This window comes from Nomascus leucogenys, chromosome 13 (genome assembly GCF_006542625.1).
Source record: "Nomascus leucogenys isolate Asia chromosome 13, Asia_NLE_v1, whole genome shotgun sequence".
NCBI lineage: Eukaryota > Metazoa > Chordata > Mammalia > Primates > Hylobatidae > Nomascus > Nomascus leucogenys.
In genome coordinates, this window is record NC_044393.1 from 5,628,129 (window position 1) to 5,649,921 (window position 21,793).

The 21,793-nt window shown below is 50.0% G+C and overlaps 1 protein-coding gene and 1 long non-coding RNA gene across 2 annotated transcripts in view; one reads left to right on the top strand and one right to left on the bottom strand.

The window, feature by feature from the left end:
• Nucleotides 1-5,988, bottom strand: part of LOC115838060 — a 104,387-nt gene extending 98,399 nt beyond the window's left edge. Inside the window, exons 1-2 of the long non-coding RNA XR_004033115.1 lie at nt 5,621-5,988; nt 1,787-1,882 (exon numbers count right to left, since the gene is read on the bottom strand). This is a non-coding gene — a long non-coding RNA (uncharacterized LOC115838060). The remainder of the gene's footprint in view (nt 1-1,786; nt 1,883-5,620) is intronic.
• Nucleotides 5,968-21,793, top strand: part of APCDD1L (APC down-regulated 1 like) — a 56,692-nt gene continuing 40,866 nt past the window's right edge. The window contains exon 1 of the mRNA XM_003277495.4: nt 5,968-6,691. Within this exon, the coding sequence (XP_003277543.1) occupies nt 6,643-6,691 (49 nt within the window). The 5' untranslated portion in view covers nt 5,968-6,642. The remainder of the gene's footprint in view (nt 6,692-21,793) is intronic.

A 21,793-nucleotide genomic window follows, 5' to 3' on the forward strand; every position in this document is an offset into this window, starting at 1 on the left:
ACCTATCCATCTTCCCACCTATCCACCCACACACCTATCCACCCTCCCATTTATCCACCCACCCATACACTCACCCTCTCACACACTCATCCACTCATTAGCCCACCCACCTACCCATCCATCACCTATCTATCCACACACCCATTCACCTATCCATCCACCCACCCACCCACCTGCCTATCCACCCACCCACCTATCCACCCTCCCACCTATCCACCCACCCATCCACCTTCCCACCTATCCACCCACACACCTATCCACCCTCCCATATATCCACCCACCCACCCACCCATACACTCACCCTCTCACACACCCATCCACTCATTAGCTCACCCACCTACCCATCCATCACCTTTCCATCCACTCACCCATTCACCTATCCATATACCCACCCACCCGCCTATCCACCCACCCACCTATCCACCCACCCGCCTATCCACCCACCCACCTATCCACCCTCCCACCTATCCACCCACCCACTTATCCACCTTCCCACCTATCCACCCTCACACCTATCCACCAACACACCTATCCACCCTCCCATCTATCCACCCACCCACATATCCACCCACCCACCCACCCACCCATACACTCACCTACTCACACACCCACCCATTAGCTCACCCACCTACCCATCTGTCACCTATCCACCCACTCACCCATTCATCTATCCAACCACCCACCCAACCATCCATCTGCCCACTCACTCACTCACTCCTTCATCCACCTATCCATTCACTCACTCATTAACCCACCCACCTATCCACCCACCTACCCACTCACTCATCCACCCATCTACCCACCCATCCACCCACCCACCCATTTGCTCACCCATTCACTCAACCATCCACCCATTAACTCACCCACCTACCCACCCATTCATCCATCTATCCATTTATCCACCCACTCATCCACCCATTAATCCACCAACTCATCCACCCACTGACCCATCCACCCATTCATCCACCCATCCACCCACTCATCCACTCATCCATCCATCTATCCATCCATCCACCCATCCATCTCACTCCCATCCACCTACCCATCCTCCTACCCTTCCATTCACCCACTCATCCATCCATCTATCCATCCACCCACCCATTCACCCATCCATCCATCTATCCATCCACCCCCCAACTCATCCACCCATTAACCCATTCACCCACTTACCACCTATCCACTCATCCACCCACCCATCCATGCATCCATCCACCCACCTATCCACCCATCCACCCATTCATCTATTCATCCATCCATCCATCATCCATCCATCCATCTCTCTCTCCATCCACCTATCCATGTATTCACCCATTCATCCATCCATCCACCCACCCACCCATCCACCCATTAGCCCATCCACCCATCCACTCGCCCACTTACACATCTATCCACCTACGCACCAACCCATCCATTTATCCACCTACCCACTCACCCACCCACTCATCCATTCATCTACCGAATTTGTACATTCATTCAAAATATATTCACTTAACATTTATGTGCCAGGTGCTAGGTTAAGCCCTCCAATGCCATCATCCCCCAGCCCCCACCATACACACAATAGCCAGATAGAGCAAGAATACCTATACAGGTTTAAGGGCTGGAGGGTGAGTTGCCAAACGGCCCAAGGTATTTCCACAACCTGCCTTCCCAGAGGCAGGTGAACAAGATGCCATTCAAGACCTAGGGAGTTTAGGTTCAGGCTGAGGAGCCAGTCTTTCCAGCCCAGACCAGGTTTCCATCAAGGCTCCATTGCACACCAGCTGTGTGACCTTCAACTTCTCACCATGTGGTATCAGGGCCTGAGAAGACTGGATCCTGCACCCAATGCTCAATTCCTGGACATGGTCTTCTAACTCCTAGAGGGTGGCACAGCTTCATCCTATTTTACAGAGGAAGAAACAGATGCAGAGGGAATTGCAGGGCTGAGACTTGGGGGAGGCACCCAGGGCTCAAACTATGAGAAGGCATTCACCTAGAGGGGCTATCTGCACCTATGCCCACCCAAGAGTGAGTGCCCATTACATGGCGAGCCCTGGGAACAAGTTTGCCTCTCCCTAGCACGGGCCTTGGTGAGTGGCTAAGTGGTAGCATCATGATTTGAAGTCAGGTCTTCTGATAAACCCAGTGCTCATTCTGTGATAGTTCATTTGTTCTCTCATTCATTCACTCAGCAAACGTGTAGCGAGCCCCTACTATGCACAAGGCATGTGCTAGGCTCAGGGGTGCACCAGGCACTTCTGAAGGACAGAGACTTGGTTTCCCTGCCTCAGTTTCTTCGTCTGTAACATGCAGGTTGTTGTAAGGATCTGGTCGACTCTGGGCCGAGCCAGCATGCTCACTCAGGAGGCAGGAATGGTTACCAAGAGGGGCCCAGCCCACCCCGGTCTGTCCCCTGCTTCATCCAGAGCTGCCCCCGCCTACCTTTCTTGGCCCAGGAGGCCACCTGGATGTTTATTTGGTTATTAGATAACCAGGCCTGGGCACCATTTCTTTGATCAGATACCCCTGATAACAAGCAGAGGAAACAGACCATTTTATAGCAAGATTTTGTGGGGTGATCTTATCATCCCATGGTGTTTTTAACAGGGACAAGGATGAAGAGGTAGGTGTTTGGAGGGGAGGGGGAAGAAAGAGAGGCTCTGCTCTGCAATATTTTCCCCCTGATTCCCCCTGGACTTCGATTCTGGGGGAAGGGGTGGTGTGGGAGATAAACTTGGAGCAAGAAGACTGGCTCCCACTCACGGACATCTGACTCAAGGCTGCTTCCCTCACACCCAGCAAGACCCCCTGAATCCTCCCAAAACCTCATCCCCAGCAGCTCTGACCACCCAGGGCAGGCCCCTGCAGTTAACAGCCCAGGAAAGCCCAGCTACGGAGGCCAAGATGCGATAATGCTCGCAGACGTAACTCACGGCCAACACAGAGCTGAGGCTTCTCCCCAAAACAGCCTTGTGATTGCTGCCGTTTCAAAAGCTCTCAAGCGATTCCTTGGTAAGAAAGAGGTCAGGAACCAAGCGTATATCACCCTTCCTTGAGCAAAATGCAAGATCTGGACAACATAACTTTTTTCTTTTTTTTGATTAAAAATAAATATATGTTTGAAGGTAATAAGTGAGTTTTAGCTTCAGTTCCTCCTTTTGATCTTGTTTGAGCTCCTTGTGAGTTGAAGACAGCCTTGTTCAAACACTATTTGTCCATTTTCTTTGCTTTTTTCTATCTGTGGGGTAAAATCTGTGTTACCTCAACAGGGTCAGCTCACCTGCATCGTGCTTCTGTTTCCTCACCTGGAAAGTGAGGAACACTGGCCCTGTCAGCCTCCAGTGCCCTTTATAGCTGCCCACATCCTCCCAAGTGTCGCCCCATCGCAAGGGTGAGGATGCAGCAGTCGCAGGGCCCACCTGTAACTCTCAGCTTCAACAACTGGGGTTTAGCTAGGATCTAGAAAAAGCACTTTTTTTTTTTTTTTCAAGACAAGGTCTTGCTCTGTCACACAGGCTGGAGTGCAGTGGCACAATCATAACTCACTGCAGCCTCGACCACCCAGGCTCAAGAGTTCCTCCCACCTCAGCCTCCCGAGTAGCTGGGACCACAGGCATGTGCCACTACACCTGGAGAATTTTTGTGTTTTTTGTAGAGATGGTGTTTTGCCATGTTGCCCAGGCTGGAGAGAAAAAGTACTTTGGAGTCATGTTTCCCCCATTATTCACACACGTCTTTGAAAAGAAGCCGTTATTATAAAACAGGCCTTTTCTTTTGGGGTCCTCCGATTTGGAAAGGAGCAGACAACCCAGTGAGACAGGACGTGTCCTGGAGACACAGCATGGTGGCTGGAAGCAGGGATCCGGGAGTTCTGCCACCTTCCAGCTGCCTGGCCTCAGGACAGTGGCCCAAACTCTCTGAACTCAGTTGCCCCAGTTTGTAAAATGGCCTGACCATAATTCCCACTTCTTGTCAATTTGTTCAGATATAAAGTACATGCATATAAAGTACTCAATCCACCTAGCGCCTGGCCCATGCCACAGTCTCAAGAATTATCAGCAAATCCTCTCATTTTTAAATAAGCCAATACAACTATTAATACACAAGCACCATACTTTGTGGAAAAGTTCGTGCCTCTAACAGCAGTACAATAAGTTCTGAAAATACTGAATTACGACCCTACGTAGGACATCAATGTAACACCCATTCTCCCCACAAAAAGCTACTAATGCTTGAACCCCCATCAGCCACCTGGGACTTTGAAATACCCACATCCAGAAAGCCCAGAGACTGAAGTCTCAAATGATTATGGCCAGAATAGCATGTCGTTTTAATTTTTTTTTTTTTTTTTTGAGATGGAGTTTCACTGTTGTCACACAGGCTGGAGTGCAATGGCACGATCTCGGCTCACTGCAACCTCCGCCTCCCAGGTTCAAGTGATTCTCCTGCCTCAGCCTCTGGAGTAGCTAGGATTACAGATGCCCGCCACCATGTCCAGCTAATTTTTGTATTTTTAATAGAGCCGGGGTTTCACCATGTTGGCCAGGCTGCTCTTGAACTCCCGACCTCAGGTGATCCACCCGCCTGGCTCTCCCAAAGAGCTGGGATTACAGGCATGCGCCACGGTGCCCAGCCTTAGCATGTAGTTTTTAAACTACCCATAATTGTAAATTTTGTACATTGAAAGACACATAATTGCCACAAATAATGACAATTATGCAATTATAAATAATCACCCTGCACAACTCTCCTCTTGCCCACAAAGTTATCCCTTTCATGAGAATTTAATATGTGACAATGGCCACTGTCTGCCAGGGAAAGCTCATACTGATTTCAGTTTCAGCAAGGCCATCTCGAGTCTCATAGAAACCAGAAAAAAAAAATGTCATTTTCAGGAAGCAAATTGATCGTTTTCCTCACATTTCCATTTGCGTAAGATCATGCTGTGGCCTTGCTCTGGACTTTTTCCTATTCCCTGTTGCCTCTGGAGAGGAAAGCTAAGGACGGCCGGTGGGCCCACGTCAGGGGTCCCTGGGTGGATTGAAGGGCTCTTGTGGCTCCTGGAAGCCTCACCCAAGTTTCTGGTAAGAAATCAAAAGGTGAGGTGGTGTCCCCTGCTCCCATGTGGGATGATCAGCCCACAAAAGTGGGACAAATGAGTCTATAAAATGCTTCAGAGGGGCAGGTGGACTGCCCACTCGTGAGTCCCAGGAAATGGGTCTGGCCCAGTTCTCCAAACCTTTCCCCAGGGAGACCGCATCTCTGTCTTCTCTCTTCTTCTCTCTTCTCTCTCTCTCTCTCCCCCTCCCTCCTCCTTCCTGGTTCTCTTTTTTCTGTTGATTTCACTCCCTCCTTCCTTTTCCCTCTCTCTTCCCTCCCCTTTCTCTCTCTTTCTCTGCCTGTTTCCCCTTTCCTCACTTTCATTTCTCTTTCTGTCTCTTTCTTTCTCTCCTTCTCTCAGGTCTCTCTTCTCTGTCTCTCTTCAACCTCTCTTTTCCCGTCTCTCCCCTCTTACTTTTTTTCCCTTTTTCCTTTCTCTTTCCATCTTCTTCCTTTCCCTCTCTGGGTTCATGGCAACACAAGGAAACCCGCACATCCCCAGCCCGCAGCCTCGCCCCCTCGGTCCCACTGCAGTTACCCGGTGATCCACGCAGGTGGGAACAATCCAGTTAACTTTTCCCATCCGAGTGATTCTCTTTCTCTTCTTCATTCATAAATGCCATAACTCTCCCGGTCCTCCTTTCCAAGGCTCGTGCACTTGACTTCAAGGCTTGCCTGCCACCCAGGGTGCCACCAGAGTCCCAGTGCCCGGGGTGGGGGCCGGAGCGCACCCTTTGGGATCCCCCAGCCTGTCCTCCGCCTCACGGCTGCCTCGCCTCTGAGCTGCCACCCTCAGCTGACTCACTCAGATGAGATTTGGGTGGGGGGTGGGGGGGGGCAGGAGGAGGAGTTGGGAGGAGGAGGAAAACCCGCCTGGTCGGCTCCACACTTTGCCTAGATGCGTTTGGGTGTGGTGGGGAGGGGGTGACGGCCTCATTTACTGACAGAGGCCAGGGCTGGCTTCTAGGCGACCGGGTTGGCCACTTTCACTGCGCTTGTGGGTTTGCTGGGATCCAAGTTGACGCGACTTTTCCAGGAGTAGCTGGAAGACCTGAATAGAAACTTCAGGGGTCCCAGGACTGGCGGGGCTTAGAGGAACTCCCCGCCCCGCTTGCCCTTCCGGGGAACGGCCTGGCTAGGGGTGCGCTTTGACGCAAGGAGCGCATCGCTCTGGCTTGGCCGGGACCAGAGTTTGGGGGAGGGCTCCTTGCCCACTGCGAAGACTTTGGGGAAGGCGACGGCCAGGGGACGGACATCTGGGGGAAGGCTGGGGGTCTGAATGGCAGGAGCTGCACCAGGGGGCTGTGCGCGCCTCGCCGGGGGCTGTCTCCACCTCTTCTGGCGAGTTGGACCTATGAGTGCGCAGCTCCGCTTACAACTATCAACAGCCGGGAAGGCTGAGCGCGTGTGAGCGCCGAGGGGGGCGCAGGACCCTCGCAACTTCTTCGCAGGACCCCAGCCTGGCCGCCGGCGCCCGCAGCCGTCCCAGAGCCCTGCGCCCGCGCCTCCCCTTGAGCACCTTGGCGGCGCCCGGCGGGCGGTCCTGCCAGCCCCGACGGGATGCCCGCAGCCATGCTCCCCTACGCCTGCGTCCTGGTGCTTTTGGGAGGTAGGTGCCACCCTCCCCCACCCGGCAAACTGGCTGAGTTCGGAAGGGAGGGAGCTCGCCGTCTAATGTCCCCTAAGGGCCCTTGGGGACTACGGCCCTGGGCCGGCGCACGCGGCTGCTATGCTGCGCCCTGCGCGCCCTTCTCCAGTCTCACCTGGCCGGCACCGGCGCGCCTCCAGGAGCTTCCTGGGCCCTGCGGGAAGGAGTCGCGTCACTGCGCAATATGAGCGCCCCTGCACACTCTGCGCCAGTCGGGGCCTGGCCTGTAGGTACCCAGAGCTGCCCTTTGTGCCGGGCCCAGTGGGAACGGGGCCTCCAAGAAGATGCAGGAGGATCCCAGGCCCACTGAGACCCCCATGGTGCGGGACAAGCCCGGCTCCTCAGACCAAGGTTACTGGGGTTGTTTTTGCCCACAGAATCCTGACCTGTGCGGGGTCGGGGCTTCGTCCTGCAGCCGGACTCGGGGAGAAGCTAGGGAGCGCGCAGTGACCCCAGGCTCGAGTTGTGCCCAGCAGGCCTGACAAAGGGGACCAAGGGGTTTCAGGAACCCCTGGTAGAGTAGGCAATGCCTTCTCCAGGACTAAGGGGTTCCCTGGTGGCTCTTCATGGGGGTGGGGAGTAGGGTAGACAAAACTGTACAAAGGCCAGCTGACTGGAGTGTGCCATCACGGGGGCCCAGTCACCACTGACAAAAATGACAGTAACCACAGTTGACGTGTGCCCAGCTGGGGGCTCATCCCCAAGCACCCTCACATTATGAAGGGCTAAGAATTCTGGCCCTAGAGTTAGACCACCTGGCTGGGAAGCCCAGATCAACAGCGTATCAACCCGTCTGGCTTTAGGTAAGCATGGCCATCGGCTCTCTCAGCCTTGACTTTCTTTCCTGTTAAATGGGCTCACAAAATCCCCTCCTCCGTCTGGGATGATTGTGAAGATTACGAGAGCGTGTGCAGGAGGAGCACTCCACTTGCCGCCTGCACTGAGCTCGTGTTCAGGGAATGGCAGCCGAGAACCCCAGGGTGAAGAGGGGCTGCGCGGTCCCCACAGAGCACGCTCTGCTCCATGTATAGGCGAGGAGCAAAGCCTAAGTCACTTCGAGGAGCTCTTCAATCACAGTCTTTTCTTCTCAGCCCCCAAATTTCTAAGCAAGCTGTTTTGAGAAGAACTGGCAGGGGTCTGAAGGAGGGTCAAGGAAGGTGCCTCCGCAGCTTGAAGAGTTGCAGATGCACCTGTCGAAAGGGACATTCATCCAGGGGCCGCTTCCCCTGCCAGTCTGGGAGCTAGAGGTCACACAGCTGTCCTTGGCCACAGAGTTAGTTGATCATCAGCGTGAAAATAGACCACCTCAGCCCTGCTGGTTCTTTAGAAAGGGCGGGAAAATGCGAACTGGAAAGGGTGACAAGGGGGCCAGCTGTGGAAGCGCACCTCTGCTGGGTGCTGAGACAGGGAGGACAGGATGGGGAAACCGGGTATCCATCTGCTCTCATCCGCCTCCTCCAGGCCGTTGCACCCAGTGGGAATGGAACAGTCTAGAGTGGTGGGACACATGCCCCAGGAACCTGCAGTCTCAGTCACAGCACAGGGCTGTTGTCTTTGGCAGGCTGGAGCTTCCCGTCATGCCAATGAAATCACTGTGAGCGTAGAGCCGTAGCTGGCTCTTGGGGAGTGTTGCTGCCCAGCTCCTCGGTGACCTTTCACCACAGCAAGTCAGACAGATTCAACAGCAGAGAAGCCAAGAGTGCCCGGGGGGGCTGACGAGAGAAGGGGGCCGCCTGCCCTCAATTCAGACACAGCCACCAGAAAGGGGGAGGATGCCATTCAGCCTGCCACTGCAGCTCCCAGCTCTACACCGGGCACTATTTTCCACTGAACCCTTCTTTGAAAAGCTCTTTTCACCACTGGCTGCATCACTAGGTGATGAGATCCTTTTGCTTTAGTAAAAGGAAACAGGACCCAGTTAATCCTTCAGCTACTTACATAATTTAGGTGCCTGAGCTGGGCATGCCTGAACTTCATGTCTCCAGGTTCCAGAAACTATATATATAATGGCACACCAGCCACCCAACCAAGGGAATTCAGATTGAGTACACACACGTTAGGGGTTCTTAACCTCGCTGCTATTGACATTTGGCACCAGATGACTCTTTGTTGGGGATGAGGGGCCCGTCCTGTGCATTTTGGGGTGCTTAGCAGCATCCCTGCCCTCTTCCTATAGATGCCAGTAGCACCTCCTCCTAGTTATGATAACTGAAAATGTCTCCAGATATGACCACATGTCTCCAGGGGATAAAGTGGCCCCCGCTTGAGAATCACTGGTATGAACAGATCAAACCCAACAGGTAGTTTTCAGATGAATCTGTTAAAATCACTGGGTTAGACGGATTTTGTTATTGTTGCTCTGAACGATCAGGAAATCAAAGGCACAGTGGGGCCCCCAGAAAAACAACATAGCTTAGGTAGTTTCTAATTTGGACGTTGATTTTTCCCATTTGCTCTCCCTCCCTCTTGTATCTGAACATGTCCGCATGGCAGCCGCAGAAGCCAGGCTGCCGTATGGGTAGTCACCCACTGCAGCGAACCTTCCTTCAAACACTGTCAGGCCAGATGTGTCTGGTGCCAGTTCTCCAGCTGCCAGTGTTGGTTCACTCCACAGCAATTTCTGGCTTTTAAAAATCTCATTACTCAACAATTCATGCTGGCGGCGGGGGGGGGGGGGCGGGAAATGAGAAACCATTGCTGCTGCTTTTTTTTCGCACTTGTATTTTTTTTTCTAACTTCAGCTCTGCTTTTATCTCTCGCCATATACTTTGCCATGGCAAGTTATCATTTAGAGTCAGATTAACTAGGTCAAAAATCACAGGCTATTCCATAATAAATTAGTTGTTGATGTGGAGCTCTGCTTTGAAACCCAGAATAAAAACTAAGAAGAAAATTACTTAAATACACTCATCCAAAAATCTAATGTGAATAGAGAGACCTGTAATCGTATTAGTTATTCAAAACAAACAAACAAAATTTATCAGTGGAGACTTCCTCTTGCTGCTGTGTGATGTGCTCCTCGAAGAGGAATCATTGTGGCCAGCTGTGCCACTTATCTTCTGACCAAGGCTGTAATCTCAAAATTCAAAACAACCAGCTCCAGGCAAATACAGCAGCTTCCTTGATTTCAAAACCATCTGGATGGCAAAGCAGTTAGAAGCTACATGTGAAGAAATATTTTTGCAATGTATTGGAAGTTAACTATGCTAATGAAAGCTTAAAGCCAGAATGAGCCCCTGATAAAACTTCCAAGATACAGTGATTCACCGCCAAAACCAGCCTGGAAAATGAAGATCAATAGCCCAATGCAAAGGGAAGGAGAAGCCATTAAAATTGGTTTGAGTTTGAGGGCAGCTAAGCTGAGTTGGGGGGCTCTTGAGAAGGAAGTGAATTCTGAAGTCGGCACAGAGGGTGGTTTTGGAATTAGGCAGACCTGGTTCCCACCCTGGCTTTGTTACCTTCCTGTTCTGTCACCTGGACCCACACAGCTTCCCTGGGCATGTGGCCCAATCAGTGTGTTGGGAATGGTGATAGCTGTGACCTCAGGGAGTGCTGGAAGTTTTCAACGAGATGGTATATGGCCAGGACTTAGCACTGAGAACCTGGTGAACCCTCTGTGCTGTCTCTGCAGGGAGTCAGATGCTGCTCTAAAGTCCCCAGACCTGGGGAAGAAAGTGTCAGGGCCCCTGCTCTCAGGAACTTGCCATTTCAGCTTGAGCTTGGACACGTCAGTTAGCATCTGTCTCCTTTCGGCAGGTGCTGTATTTTCTTCCCCATGAGAACACCTTGACTATTAAAATGATACCAACAGCAACAAAATTCATAATTGTTTGGGTTTAACCCTGACACCGTGCAGGGCCAGGCTCCACCCTTCTTGCTGCTGTCTCCTGTCATTCTGCCCCAGCCCCGCTGCCAGTGCTACCATCATCAATTTCCTTATCTGCAGAATGGGGATGATGACAGCGCTCACTGCTGGAGTAGGGTGAGCTTGCTAAAAGGAAGAATTGGGCTGGGCATGGTGGCTCACGCCTTTAATCCCAGTACTTTGGGAGGCCAAAGTGGGCAGATCACCTGAGGTCAGGAGTTCAAGACCAGCCTGACCAACATGGTGAAACCCTGTCTCTACTAAAAATAAAAAATTAGCTGGGTGTGGTGCCAGGCACCTGTAATCCCAGCTACTTGGGAGGCTGAGGCAGGAGAATTGCTTGAACCTGGGAGGTGGAGGTTGCAGTGGGCCGAGGTTGCAGTGGGCCAAGATTGCACAACTGCACTCCAGCCTGGGCAACAGAGCGAGACAAAAAAAAAAAAAAAAAGAAGAATTGTCTAGCAGAGAGGCACTGACAGAGTCTCAATTCAGTGGACGTGTATTGCGTGCCCTCCTGTGTATGTGCCACTCACTGGTGTGAGGTGCGGAAGACAGAAGGACCAATCAGACAGCTCCCCACCTTCATGGAAAACAGGGCAACTAAATCTTAAATGAGCAACTAATTACAAGACTGATGAGCACTTTACCAAGCAGTTTTAGGGGTATCTAGCCCAGGCTGGGAGGTTCAAGAAGGCCTCCCTAGAAAGGTGATATGTAACCTGGAACTTGAAAAAAGGGGAGGGGCTAACTGAATGAGGAGGAGGCAGAACAGACAGAATTCCTGGCGGAAGTACTAGTATGTGCAAAGCTTAGATGCAAAAGAAAAGAGAGTGAGGGACCAAGGGGTGGACAGTGGACAGTGGACAAGGTCAGGGGTTGGCAAGGGCTGGTTCCTGGAGGGTTGTGGGGCCTCAGAAAAGAGTTGGACTTTATATTAAGAGCAATGGAGTGTTCACTGAAGGATGTAAAGCAGGGTAAGAATAAGATGCCTCTAGAAGTAGTGAATTCCCCATCACTGGAAGCATCCAAGAATCTAGCTGGATGATGCGAGTAGCACTGGCTAGGACTTGGCCCGGATTTGCTTCCAGCCCTGAAAGTCTCTAACCTTAAGCCAGCACGTGTGCTATCAATGGCTGTTTTGATCCCTCACTTCTCCCTGCCCCCATTCAGAGCCTGATAATAATGACAGTGACAGTGATGGGCTGTACTTACTGAGCGCCCTCTGTGTCCACCAGGGCCCAGGCTCAGCTCCTGACTTACAGCAGCATTTGAGGTGAGTTGTTAGTCCCGTCTTACAACACTCTTGGAAGGTGGAGGTTTTCACTCCCGTTTGACAGATGAAGAAACTGAGGCCCAGAGAAGTAGGTGACTTGCCCAAGAAGAGCTAGGCAAGGGTATAGCTAAGACTCATTTGCAAACTGGAAACATTGACAGGCAAAGCTAGAGGTACCGTCTGTGCCCATTGATATCATAGTGTTGTCTTCAGTTTCATCATCAGGGAAACGAGAAGAATTTTAGTACCCCTGAGTAAAGTCCAACCCAAAGGCCCTGACATGGCCCACAGCACCCTGCCCGCCCTGGTCCTGCCTGCTTCCTCACTCAGCACCAACTACCTGGGCAGCTCCTGGCGTGGCCTCCACATAGGCAGCACAACTCCCTCGGGGCCTTCACGCCCTCTTCCCTCTGCCTGGAACATTCTTCTGGCTCCTTCTTCCACTCAGGTATCTACTCAGATGTTACCTTCTCTGAGAGGCCCTCCCACAAGGCTAAAGGAAGGCTAAAATTGACTCATTGACTCCCCCCCCACACACACACACACACGCATGCATGCACATGCACACACACGGTGCGCACACACACATGCACACTCACACGCACACTCATGCACACTCACACATGTGCACACAGTCTTTCCCAGTACCCCGCTCTGCCTTTCTGCATGGCACCCCTCACTCTCCATACACCGTGGCCTATCATTACCCGTTTCCCTGTTTACAGTCTGTTCCTCACTACAAAGTAGGCTGCACAAGAAGAAGGCCTGGCCTGTTTTATCGACAGTTCTTTCCCCAGTCCCTAGAACAGTGCCTGGCACACAGTAGGTACTCAGTAATCGCTCATATATCCAACATAGTATAAACAGCGGCAGACGGGAACCCCAGTCACAGCTGCACTGAAGGGCCCTGCCACCGAGGCCCTCCTCAGCTCCTCCAGGGCCTCCCCGGCCACCTCCCCTCTGCCAGTCCTCTGCTCCATTGTCCTCATCTCTTCCCCCAACCACCAATGCCAACATCTAATCGAGGATGCCAACCACTTCAGGGGGCAGTTTGAGATTTAAAACCCTTGCATGCTGTCAAGATGTAAATCACATCAGCTGGCATCTCTCTTGATTTATGGACACAGTCTCAGCCATGTTCACTCTCTCTGTGCTCTCCCCTCCCCATGCTCCTTGATCCCCATGTGACAGTTGTCTCCACACACTTCACAGATAACCTCTCTTTCTTCTTAGGGAGGATAGTGGCTGCTGGGCTGGAAGCACCACCATGAAGCAGTCACTCAGAGCCCACCAGCCTGTCCATCAGCTGCGTTCCTTTCCACCACAACCTCCATATGCACGCATAGGCTGTTTCTTCTGTCTAGAACTCTGTTCCCTGCTGCCAGCCTCCCCTTCACCTGCAGATTTTAGTGGAAATGCCTAGCAGTGGAATTGCCGTGGCGAAGTGTGTTTGCTAAGTTCTCCCGCCAGCTTTTTTTCCAAATGAGTTGTACCAGCACCACCCCCATTGGTGACCTAGGAGAGCACTCATTTCTTACATCTTCACTAACCCTTGCTATTATTACTTCTTAAAAATCGTGCCAGTGGCAATGCTTGGTAGTTTTGATTTGGATTCCTATAATTATGAGCAAGGAGAATCAAATATTTGTGTTTTATAGACCTCTCATATTGCTTTTCCAATGAACTGCCTGGTCACATCTTTCTGCTGTCATCATATTGGACGTTCCAACCATTTTTCTTATTGATTTGTAAGTGCTCTTTATATTAAGAAAAGTAGATGTCTCTTGTATATGTTGCAATTTTTTTTCAGCTTGCTGTTTGTTCACCCAAGCTTCCTGAAACAGAAGTTACTGTTTCTCTTCTCTTTCATGTTCACTCCATTGAAACCTGTGCAAAGGGTGCATGGGCTATTAGCAAGTGTGTATATTCCCCAGAGGGGAGAACAGATGGTCAGATATACCTACCATAAATTACCACTTTGTGTGTGTGTTGGGGTGTGTGTGTGGGGGTGTGGGGGTGTGTATGTAACAGAGGGAGAGGGAAAGGGAGAAGGAGAGGAAGGGAAAGAGTCAGGGAGAGGGGGAAAGACCAACTTACCTCAGAGAAAAAAGACAGCTAGAACACTGTGCTAGCACATTACTTCATTTCATCCTCACAACCTCTCTATGCCATGGACATTGTATTACCCCGTTTTCACCCTGCTGATAAAGACATACCCAAGACTGGGCTATTTACAAAAGAAAGAGGTTTAATGGACTTAACAGTTCCACATGGCTGGGGAGGCCTCACAATCATGGCAGAAAGCAAGGAGGAGCAAGTCACGTCTTAAAAGGATGGCAACAGGCAAAGAGAGAGAACTTGTGCAGGGAAACTCCTTTTATTAAAAACTCTCAGATCTCGTGAGACTTATTCACTATCTCAAGAACAGCACAGGAAAGACCCGCCCCCGTGATTCAATTACCTCCCACCAGGCTCTTCCCATGACACCTGGGAATTGTGGGAGTTACAATTCAAGATGAAATTTGAGTGGGGACACAGCCAAACCATATCAGATACCAGGCACTCAAGTCATCCAGCCAGCAAGCCCAGCAACCCAGATTTGTGGACCACCAAGCTTCATGCCTCAACTGCCACCCTCCAGTGAAAGTTCAGCTCCAAGTTCATGCAAATACCTCCCTGCCCTGATGCCTTTGAAAGCACCATGAATTAAAGCAAAATCTGGGCACCAGGAGACACACACACTCTGAAGCATCTGAGCTGACTGTTTATATAACATGGCTTAATGGGGAAGATTGCAGTAGGAGACCACAGACATGCTAGCAAGAACAACTTTTTAAAACCCCAATTAAATGTTAATCTGAGAGTTGCTGAAGAGAGAAGGATCCTAATTGTTCATCTGCAAAGACTGCAGAATGGGCTGGGCTCTGGAATTCAATTGCCCAGGCTCACATGCCAGCTGCTCCATTGATTGGCCCACCACTTAATCCCTCTACACCTCAGTTTCCTCCTTTGCAAAATGATGTTTAACCCATGGGGCTGCTTGAGTAGAAAAGAGTGTCCATGTGGGAAGCTCACTGCAGAGCAGACATAGAGCAAGTCCTCAGTAGATGTCACTCATACCATTTATGAAGGTGACAGGACACTGCCCTACAGATTCCAGCCTTTGGACCTGCTACATTTCTTCTTCTGGGTGGCTACAAGGCCACCTTCTCCTTCTGGGATATCAGGAGCTTGGCTGGGGAGAAAGAGACAGAAATGGTGTCTGGATGGGTCAGAGGAAGATGGGGGTATAGAGAATGGTAAAGAGGTGAGAAGCCCAAATTCCTGCTTCCAGAGGTGCAAGGGGACTCAGGTTGCTTTTGCCTGGGGATGTATCCAAAGGGCCCACTCTGGTGGCTAGGATGGTACTAGGTGTTTCTGGGAAGTGGGGATTTGGGGAGTTTGTGTTTGTTTCCTGGGGCTGTCATAACAAAGTACTATAAAGTGGGGGGCTTGGAACAACAGACATCCAAAATCAAGGTATCAGTGGGGCCATGCTCCTTCTGAAGCCTGTAGAAGGGAATCTTCTTTGCCTCTTCCACCTTCTGGTATTTGCCAGCAGTCCTTGGCATTCCTTGGCTTTAAACCCATCACTTCAGTTCCTACCTCCATTGCCATGTGGACCTCTTCTCCCTGTGTGTCTCTATCACTGTGTCTCATCTCCTTTTCTAATAAGTACACCAGTCATATTGGATTTAGGGCTCACCCTGCTCCAGTAGGACCTTATTTTAATTAGTTACACCTGCAGTGACCTTATTTCCAAATAAGGTCACAATCTGAGGTACTAGAGTTAGGACTTCAGCATATATTTTGCAGGGTTGCAATTCTGCCCAAAATGCCTAGTGTTGTATCCAAAGGGCCCACTCTGGTGGGTGGGATGGCACCAGGTGTTTCTGGGGAATGGAATTTGAGAAGTAATGTGATCATCCAACAGTTGAAAGGTGACTGGCACAGGGCCAAACCATATCCAGGGTTCCAGAGAGGGAAGGGAGGTCAGGAGGCCAAAATTTAAATACCCACCAATAGGCAATGACTTAAATACATCTTGAGGGAATTATGCATACATAAAAAATTATATATCCAAAAAAAAATTGACTGACATGGGAGGATATTTATGACATAATGTTAGAACAAGAAACACAATGAGCCAGGCACAGTGGCCCATGCCTGTAATCCCAACATTTTGGGAGGCCAAAGTGGGAGAATCACTTGAGTTCAGAAGTTCAAGATGAGCCTGGGCAACAAAGGGAAACCCTGTCTCTACAAAAAATAAAAATAATAATAATTTGTAAAAAAATTAAAAAGAAACACAATATAGTATATTTGATTCTAATTATGTTTTCATAGAGGAGGCATCCTTTTTTTAAATAAAAAAAGAAAATATATGAAATGAGCAGTTACATCTTGGAGGGGGGGATTATGAGAAAATTCTTTCTTTGTCTCTATGTTTTTCTCTGTATTTTCTATAGGATCAGTTCCATCTGAGGCTGGGGGTTCAAGGAAAAGAGCTGGGTTTGCAGCTTCACAGTTTTGTAACCTCCTGAATTTGCTAGGACTTCAGCAAGAGAGGCTGGTTAGAAATGTAACAGAGGTTGAGGTTGGCGAAGTGAAACCTGACCTGGCTGCAGGACTTGGTCCTGGTGTCAGAAGTGGGATCACCTACAGAACTGGGGATCCTGGGTAGTCCAGATGCTCTTAGGCAGACCGATGTTCCTGGGAATGGATTTGGGGAACATCAGGGCCCCAAACATCCAGATGTTTAGATAAGGCCCTGTGCCCTCCCTGCTGTGAGGAGAGGTGCTTGCCAAAGGTGCCCTCAGTCTTGTGGATGGGGCTTCAGAACAGGGAACTGGAACCCCACTAGTGTGACTGAGGCAACACTGTAGCTGTGGGTGGATCAATGTCAGCAATACGTAACGTCCATTGGGCACTTGCCCTTATGAAATACTGTAGGAGCATTATATTATTTCTACACAACTGTCTTGTGGTTTAGGTACTGCTATTTATCACCACTTGACACCTGAAGAAATGGACGCCACTGGGCTAGGGTGCTTCTGAAGAAGAAGAAGCCTGGGAAGACTGCCGCCTGGTGGACTCATGGCTGCTCAGGAAACATCCAGAATGCGTGAAAGGCCAGACCCAATAAGGCCAGAACTCACTGCTCCCTGGAGGCCCTGAGGTGCTAACAGTCTGTTCACATGGTTGTCTCAGAGGCAAGAAGACCTCTTGCTCATCACAGAGAAGAGCCAGGGAAGGTTGGATCCTTTACCAAAGCCAGGGAGATGCATTGGGCTACTTGTTAGTGCCATTAGCCGTGGAGCCTTTGCCCTGAGCAATCTGCTCTCTCCTCTCCCCCATCTCAAGTCCTTCTCTGCTAGAAACAAAACTGCAGTGGACAGGTACCAGTTTTGCCTGCCTGGGCTCCATTCCTCCTTCTTTTGCTATAGCAGAATTTCATTGAATCCAGTCCTAGAGGACTTGTCAGTCAAGGTGCCTCATCTCCACCTGAGGTGTCAGTCTTCAGATAGGCTCATGGGATGCTTGCTCCAGGACTTTGAACTTTAAGGGCAGTGACCAGAAGCTAAGCACATTCTACCCACGGAGTGTCCTGGAGGAAGTGCAGAGTGGTTCCCACCAACTGCACTCCCAGAGCATCCCTTGGATCCATGCCCGTGCAAGAAGTCCCTTTTTAGCTTACATGAGTCAGATGTTGCTTCTGTTGCTTACAACCAAAGCAGCTAACCTATATGCCTACAAAGTTTGAGACCATGCCCTCTGAACAGTTGGCTAAATAGTATATGTGCTGTACACCCCTGTTGTTCACTACCCCTAGAGCTCAATGTGCATTAAAAACAAAATCTGAGCTGCCTCCCCCAAGCCTCAATATTAAATCATATAGAAAGAGGGAGGAAAAGCAATAGCTCACACCCAACCCTACTCTTTTCCAAAAGTATGTGTAGATACAGGAGAGCACGACATGGCTGTATTTAGCCTGGAATTACCAGTGACCACAGTAAAACAAAATTACTTGTTCTTTGAAATGTACAATTAGAGTTGCTTTAACATGTGTTTTTCGTGGTTGGGTGTGGTTTCTAGATAGTTTGAAACTGAAGTCTACTGTTTGGCCCATCAGCTTTAACCAAATTCTGATGGACTCCAATTTCCTTAACAGCAACCCACAGACTGAAATTAAGACCAACTTGCCAGTGAGTGAAAGTACCTGGGCTTTTATGATGATCAGCATTTGGATTTGTTTTTTCTCCCACAGTCTTGCAATACTTTTGCATTTCCGTCTGCCTCTTGCAGGAAATCACTTCAAGGTAACCATCAAAATCTCTGAGAAGATCATAACCTACATGATTGAGTGGCTAGCTGCATTTTGCTAGGAAACCCCACCCCCAACCTTTCAGGGACTGTAAATGCTGCCTTAGGCAAATTCAGAGACGTGCATTTCTGCCTCTGATGGTGGTTAGGGGAAGCCTGACTTCCAGAAAAGTTGGAATTCCGGTCCCATATAAAGAGTCATGTCCACTGCCACCCAGGACATTCATTATTGTTGCTGACGGGGCCCTAAGGAAGAGAGGTTGGGCCCCTGAATCTCTAGAGCCCTGTAAGAGCTTCAACAAGAACATGGAATAATTTGTAATTTGCATATTTATTGCTAAAGAGCTTCTAAGAGTGTTTGAGACCAGAGCTGCTGGACTTCATTATTAAGTGGGTGAAACATATTCCCTGTTTACATAGATAATTTGCTTAGAAAGTTCTTTTTTTTTTTGTTCTGCTTAAATACAAAGACAAACTTCTTTCTCTCTCTACTTCAAATTCTAATTTAGGAGAGCTTAAATGAGTAAGCATGTCTTTACTATGTTTGTAGATAACGTCCTATAACTTCAAATCAGTGGTGAGAATGTCTCTTCATTCAAGTACTCAGTTCTTCAACAAGCATTCAGTGGGTGCCGACTACGTGCCTGGCACTGTTCTACACCCCAGGGATATAACAGGGAACAAAATGAGCCTGGCGTAGACCTCATGGGACTTGCAATCTAGTTGGTGGGATGGGGCAGAGGTAGGACATACAGATTAGAAAACAAACACACCAAAGGCCAGGTGCGGTGGCTCACGCCTGTAATCCCAGCCCTTTGGGAGGCCGAGGCAGGTGGATCACTTGAGGTCAGGAGTTCGAGACCAGCCTGGCCAACATGGTGAAACCCCATTTCTACTAAAAATACAAAAATTAACCTGGCATGGTGGTGGGCGCCTGTAATCCAAGCTACTTGGGAGGCTGAGGCAGGAGAATCGCTCGAACCCTGGCGACAGGTTCCAGTGAGCTGAGATCGCACCACTGTACTCCATCCTGGGTGACAGAGTGAGACTCTGACTCAAAACAAAACAAAACAAAAAAACACAAGACAATGGCAGATGGTGACAAGTACTGTGAGAGGAGAGGAGAAAGGGAGTGGGGAGAGTGACCAGGGAGGTGGGCTGTTAGATGGGGCGTATCTGGAAGGCTTCTCCGAGTAGGCCACATTGCAGCCCAGTCCTAAGAGATGAAAAGGAGCCAGTGCTAGAAGATCCAGGATGAGAGGAACCAACTGAAGGAAAGTCGGGATGGCTGCTAGAGAGTAACGGGACAAGAGGATGGTATGAGCAGGCCACAAAGAGGGTCACAGCCAAGCTTAAGGGCTTTGGAAAGCCAGAGGCAGGTTTTCAGGCTCAAAAAGGCTCTCTGGTTGCTGAATGGAAATGCATCCATGGGAGGTGGTGACAGTGGCTTGGTTATATCTGTAGGGTTAGAGAGAGGTGAGACTCTTCCCCTGTGCGTGTGGAGGTGGAACTGTCAGGACTTGGAGATGAACTGGATGGGGGGTCTGTATTTGCTTTCTATGGCTGCCATAACAAAGAACACAGACTCTCTGGCTTCACACAAATAGGAAATTCTTTCTTGCCCAGCTCTGGAGGCTGGAAGTCAGAGATCAAGGTGTCTGCAGGGTTGGTTTCTGCAGAGCCTGCCCTCCCTGGCTTTCAGGTGGCCGTCTTCTAGCTGTGCCCTCTACGGCCATTATTCTGTGGGTACACATCAGTGGTGTCTCTCTGTGTGTCCAAATTTCCTCTTCTTACAGGGACACCAGTCAGACTGGATTAGGGCCCACTCTAATGGCCTCATTTTGACTTAATCAGCTCCTTAAAAGCCCTGTCTCCAAATACAGTCATGCTCTGAGGTACAGGGGGTTATGGCTCTAACATATGAATTTGGGGAGAATACAGTTCAGCCACCAACAGAGGCTCTTACAAACAAGAAAAGAAATATATTTAAAGGTAGACACTGTAGACTCTGTGGTCCATCATAATCATTCAAGGGAATGACTTGTCCAAACTTCAGGACTGAAGTTACCCCTGGGGATGGGACAGGAAGTTTCAATAAGACTGGTAGTATTCCAGATCTTAGCCACAAGGAGGGGTTCCCAGGGGTTCATCTTTAAAGTGGGCATGTCACATGTCACACTGTGGGGTACCTGGCAGAGTGCTAACCCTCAGGGAGGCCGGGTAGTGGTGGCCAGGATTGATGGCTTCACCCAAAGCTGTGGTGCATCTGGAAGAGTGGGAGGGCTGGGGGAAGTGGACAGCTTGGAGAGCCCACAAAAGGCAAAACTCCCTGGACTGGGCAACTGGCTACTGGGGAGTGCAGTGAAGTGTTTTCCTGGTGGACGGTGGCTTCCTTGGCCAGGGTGAATGTCCAGGGGCAGTCACAGGTGTGGCCTGCAGGAAGGATGGGATGTCCTCAGAGCATGGGTGGCTGTGGGGAGGGTGTGAGCTGAAAGGAAAGCCACTGGGTGGACAGGGAGAGACAAGGGGCCTTGGTGTCCCCTCCTCTGAAGCGAGGGCATGACACTTCCCTATCTCAAAACACTAAAACACTGCCAAAAGGATTAAATGAAAGAATATAGCAAGTAGCTTGTGAAGCTTCATTCTCAAGCATTTCCAAGGACCTGCTATGAGCCAGGTGCAGGACTGGGGCTGGGGATGGAGAGGTGAACACAAACAGAGCCATCAGGGTGCCCTTGGCCCAGAGTGGGCCGAATATGACCCCCGGGATCCCACTGGTGACATTCATGCTTGGGGTAGGAGGGTAGCAAATGCCAGGAGTCCCAGCATGCCCCTCATTAGATGTTGACTGAATCCGTTGTGATGTGTCCACAGATGGGAACATCTTACAGCCAGAAAGAGAATGTAGTAGAAAGATGACTTTGTGTTGATGGGAAACTGTCTCTACAAATTAAGTGAAAAAATAAAAACAGAGTGCTTTAAATTCACGTATGCATTTTCCCCCAGAAAAAATGCTGAAAAATCTGATAATAATTTTTGCTTTGGGAGGGAGGGACTAGGGTAGAAGGAGAAAGAAGCTTCACCTTATGCCGTTCAGTGTAGAGCACTTTGGAATTTGTTTTTGTTTTTCTAGGCTCCGGCTCTATTTAAAAATTAAAATATTTACTTTTTTTTTTTTTTTTTTTAAATCTTGGTGTGAGATGGAAGTGCCCGGTCTGTAGTAGGCACACATACAAAATATCCGTTGAAAGAGTAAATGAACAAAGGGAGGCCAGGGAGGGTGAGAGACAGTGGAGCAGGTTTGCATACTTATGAGAGAAAAAAAAGAGGTTGAAGGCTCAAGAGAGACAGAGAGGGAGATGGGGCTAGGGAGGGAAGCTGGAGAGAGGAGAGACAGGGACGGGCGGGGTGTTTGGCACAGGGGTGCCCTCCTGCTGAGGGTGCAGTTCCATTGTCTTGGGGCAGAAGCAGGGTGTGAGGGGGCATTGCCCACAGAGCAGGAGCAGGTAGGAGCCAGGAGCCTCTTCCTATGAACGTGCTTGGGAAGGGCACTGAGGTGGAT